The 4,047-nt window shown below is 31.3% G+C and overlaps 1 protein-coding gene across 2 annotated transcripts in view; it reads left to right on the top strand.

Annotated features, from left to right (window-relative positions):
- The first annotated feature begins 277 nt into the window (after positions 1-277).
- The window catches only part of LOC106467010 (nucleolar protein 11-like), a 44,815-nt gene continuing 41,045 nt past the window's right edge, over positions 278-4,047 (top strand). For both annotated transcript variants that reach the window (XM_022395101.1, XM_013927320.1), the window contains exons 1-2: positions 278-422; positions 2,891-3,004. In XM_022395101.1, coding sequence (XP_022250809.1) covers positions 282-422; positions 2,891-3,004 — 255 coding nt within the window. In that variant the 5' untranslated portion in view covers positions 278-281. The remainder of the gene's footprint in view (positions 423-2,890; positions 3,005-4,047) is intronic.

Here is a 4,047-nt window from a genome sequence, read left to right as displayed (position 1 = left end):
AAGATATTAAAGCCAGTTAGTACCATAAAGTAAGACTCCAGTGTTTTCACTGTTAAGTAAAGATTGTTATTATTCTGTGTTTTGCACGTGCACTTGATTGTTTCTTGTTGTTGTTTTTTTTCATTAGCTGTCCGTTTTTTATTTGTTCTTTGCAGAACATTTCCTGAATCAGTTGTTTAATTCGGATCTTGACACCTACTTTTGTGACATTAGTGAATCTAAGTACCACACAAGAATAAAAAAATTATTTTCCTATCGGCGTTTTTATGTATTAATTAAATATGGCGACAGCCGTGTCCGCAACAGTTTTGTGCGCAAAACCAAATGTTACGTTTAATGCTTCTTTTGTGAACACTCAATCAGACTTTGAATATGATAAGGCAATAATTACGACAGGAAATAATTGTGTTGGTATTTTTAAGGTAGGTTGTTAAAGTATACGTAATGTTAGCTAATTACAAAATAAAACTAGAATCATTCGAAAGTTGAAGTAGGGTTTAAACTTTAAACTGACATATTTCAAGCCATAGCTAAAGCTTAAACACACCAAGCTGATGTTGGCGTTGTTGTTTATCGTACTTCCTGAATTATAATTTTCACGTCGGAACTTAAATGTGGAAGATGTGAAGGATTGGCTTGGTCTTAAAGGCTGATCAATTTTGTGTTCTGTAGCCGTTTAGGATTTACTTGAGCAAGTTAAAATTAAATGTTTTTATCTTGAAAGTTAAAGTTAACTCGAAATTGTATTTGAAGCTCATGATGTAGAATACAGCTCTTATAACTTGCAAGATGGTTTGCACATTGCAGTTAGTTCTTAAAAGTTTAAAAATAAAATATGGACCTACAAGTATTGCTACTAGTACTTGTAATTGTACTAAATAAATTAAAGGAACAGGATTAAGTTGAAATGTGGAATGTCATTGATAAGAAGTTGTTAGTGTACTTTTAAACTTTTAAAGGGTTATGATTATTGAGAAAGTTAATAACGCGGCAGCAGTGCCGAGTTGAAAAAATGGGTTAATACATCAGTGTGACCAGAATTTGTTAAGTACATTTGAAGTAATGCTTAAGCCTTAACCACGTATACACAAGTAAATAAATGGTATAGTTTAGATCCACTATTAGTATTACTATTAGGAAACAACAAGTTCATATGGATACAAGTTTTGAAAATTTCTTGTGTTTTTTTCACTTCACTCCAACTTTTGTTGGAATGAAAAGGGTGTGTATTTGTGTAGTTAGATTTTCAAAATACTTTGCTAAGGTGCTGCACAGAGTATTAGCTAATAAAGCCACAGTAGTGGGAGTTGGGGAAAGACAATGGAATTGGATTGTGGTGGCTGGGTTAAATAAAGCAAAAAGCTGTTATTAATAAAGTCTAGTCAAATTGGGTCTGTGTTGCTATTATTGTGGTTCAGAGGTCAGTGCTTAGGCCTTTGCATTTTCATATTTACATTAATGATATTGATAGGGACGCAATTAGTAAAGTTTGATGGTGGGATTAAACTCTTGGCTATTTTTACAAAGTGACTTGGATTGTTTAATAATTTGTATAAATACTTGGCAAAAGACCTGTAATTATATTAAATGCAAGATAGCACATTTGGGTTATTATTTTGTTTGTACTTTTATGATAGATGGGAACCAACTCAACTGTGTGACTGAAGATAATGATTTTAACATAATGTTAGATAAGTCACTCAAACCATATAAGTAGTGCTTTATTGTTAGTAGCAAAAGTAATATAATTTTTGGATGTATTTATATACACATTGATTACAAATCAAAAGAGGCAATTATCTTTTATTACAAATCAGAAGGAATCACTTGGAATATTTACTTATTAGTAAAAGGTTTCTAGGAGGTTCAGTTTGATTGTTCTGGGGATGGAATATTCTTATGAGAATTATTTAAGATCTCTTAAGTTCCTTTCTCTTGAGAAAATATGAGTAAGAGGTAATTTTTGTGCAGTTTATAGTGTTACTCAGGAGATGAATAAGATAAAGGCCTCTGTCTTTTTTTGTGTTGAGAGGACTCAAGTTTCAGATTTATAAAAACAGGCTTTACTCCAGTTAATACAGTTTTACGTGAGATATTACAAATCTAAGATTTGTGAAAGACAGGCTAGCTTCAAACTAAGACAGTCTTACCTGAAAGGACACAAGTTTAAGGTTTAGAAAATATGGGCTGGGCACCAGTTAAGACAGCTTTGTCTGAGAGGACATTTGTTTAAGATTTAGAAAAAAACAGGCTAAGCTTCAGTTGAAGACAGTTTTGTTTTTCTAATAGGAGGATTGACTGGAATGAGTTGCCATTGGCAATAGTAGAGATAAGGACTTTAAGATAATTTAGGCCTTATTTTTGCACATTATTGTATAATATAATAGCCATTTTATCTAGGCTATGGCAGAGAAATACTTAGATAGTTTATTGTTTATTATTTAGATTAAATCACCCTAAAAAAGTGATTACTTCTGACATTTTCTCATATTCATGTATTTAGTTTAGTATTTGCTAAGTGGATTCCTAGGAATAATTAACATTAATGAAATATGAACTTAGGTGTTATATTATCAGCTTGTCAATCATCACAGGAATACATTTTAAGGTTAAATTGAACCTTAGACTAAGGTAATTAAGTAATTAAGGGGATTTTTTTTTACAAAATGTAAAAAATTGTCCTGTTTAATATAAAAACTAAGTTCAGCATAAGGGAAAATCAATCAGTCCTTAAGTTTACGTGGTTTTTGTACATTAGAGTGGTACATGGTATTTATTATTTTTTCTTTGCAAATAAAGCTATATTATGACACATATAACATAAACCTAATTTGGCTTTATACATGTTATGTGACCTTTTAGTAATTTCAGGTTTATTTTCTTATAAAAGGTAGATGATCAAAAACTGCTCAAAACCTGGTCAACAAAACACACATTGAACTTCACGTGTCCTGTTGTGCCAGATTTCCTGAGAGAACAATATGTAGGAGTTCAGAATAAAACAGTGAGTACATGAACAAATACCTCATTATTTCTAACAGTTGTTTATCGAACCTCATATTTATACATGTAATTTAACATACGTTTGCTAGACTTTAGCTAACAATTGTTGCAGTAACTAATTATGGTCATTAATTGTGTTCAGTGATTCAATTTTGTCATTTATGTGCCAAACAGGAGACATGAATTTTGCTTGTTTGTGTTAGATTAGTCTAATCTTAGTTTAGTTCTATAATAATTTTGCAGCCACTGTCAGTCTTCCTGAAGCATACTGTAGACTACACTTTTAAGTTGAGAAAACTTGTGTGGACTGGTGATTGACAAGAATATCAATTTACAAGTAAATATTTTGTTCCTAGCTTTACTAGGTGTAACTACTTGGATAAAATGAAACATCTCTTGGAAACAAAATTTCCAAAAAAGGTTTGTATCATTCTTTACTAGCTACAGCAGGCAACACATCCACAATTAGCTTTTAATGAGTTTCTATAGTAACAGAACAGTTTGTTATTCTTTTAGACAAAACTAACTGAAAGCATGCCAGTAAAGGATCTTCAAATTTTTGATCTATGCATACAGAAGGTTTTGTCAAGAAATTCTGTAATGACAATTATTACATTTGAGGTGGATTGTTCAAAATACATTCATGGTTATAATATAATGCAGAAGATGATTGATTTTTATGCAAGGCTTGCATGAAATCTAAGAATTAGAATATTCTAAGTACAGGGAAAGATGTCAGTTCTGGATGGACTTATCTAGCACTGAGTATTGCATTTTGGCTACTCATATTTCTGAGGCAAAAACCAGATTTTAGCTAATGACAAGTATTAGCCAGCTAAAGGCTAAGTGTATGTGTGTGTTTATGTATATAATTAAAGTAATGCTGAATATCACAATAATTAAACAAACAGAACACTAAACAGTAATCATGGGGAGAAACTACAGTAAGAAAACACAACGGAAAAAAAAAGAAGTAAAATCAGTAATACGAACATATTAAAAAAATGACACTCTCCAACTCTGAACAACATAGCAGTCTTCATT

The sequence above is a fragment of the Limulus polyphemus genome, unplaced genomic scaffold (genome assembly GCF_000517525.1).
Source record: "Limulus polyphemus unplaced genomic scaffold, Limulus_polyphemus-2.1.2 Scaffold2460, whole genome shotgun sequence".
NCBI lineage: Eukaryota > Metazoa > Arthropoda > Merostomata > Xiphosura > Limulidae > Limulus > Limulus polyphemus.
Note: the sequence above shows the minus strand (reverse complement) of the source record. Positions and strands in the feature narration are given on the sequence as shown.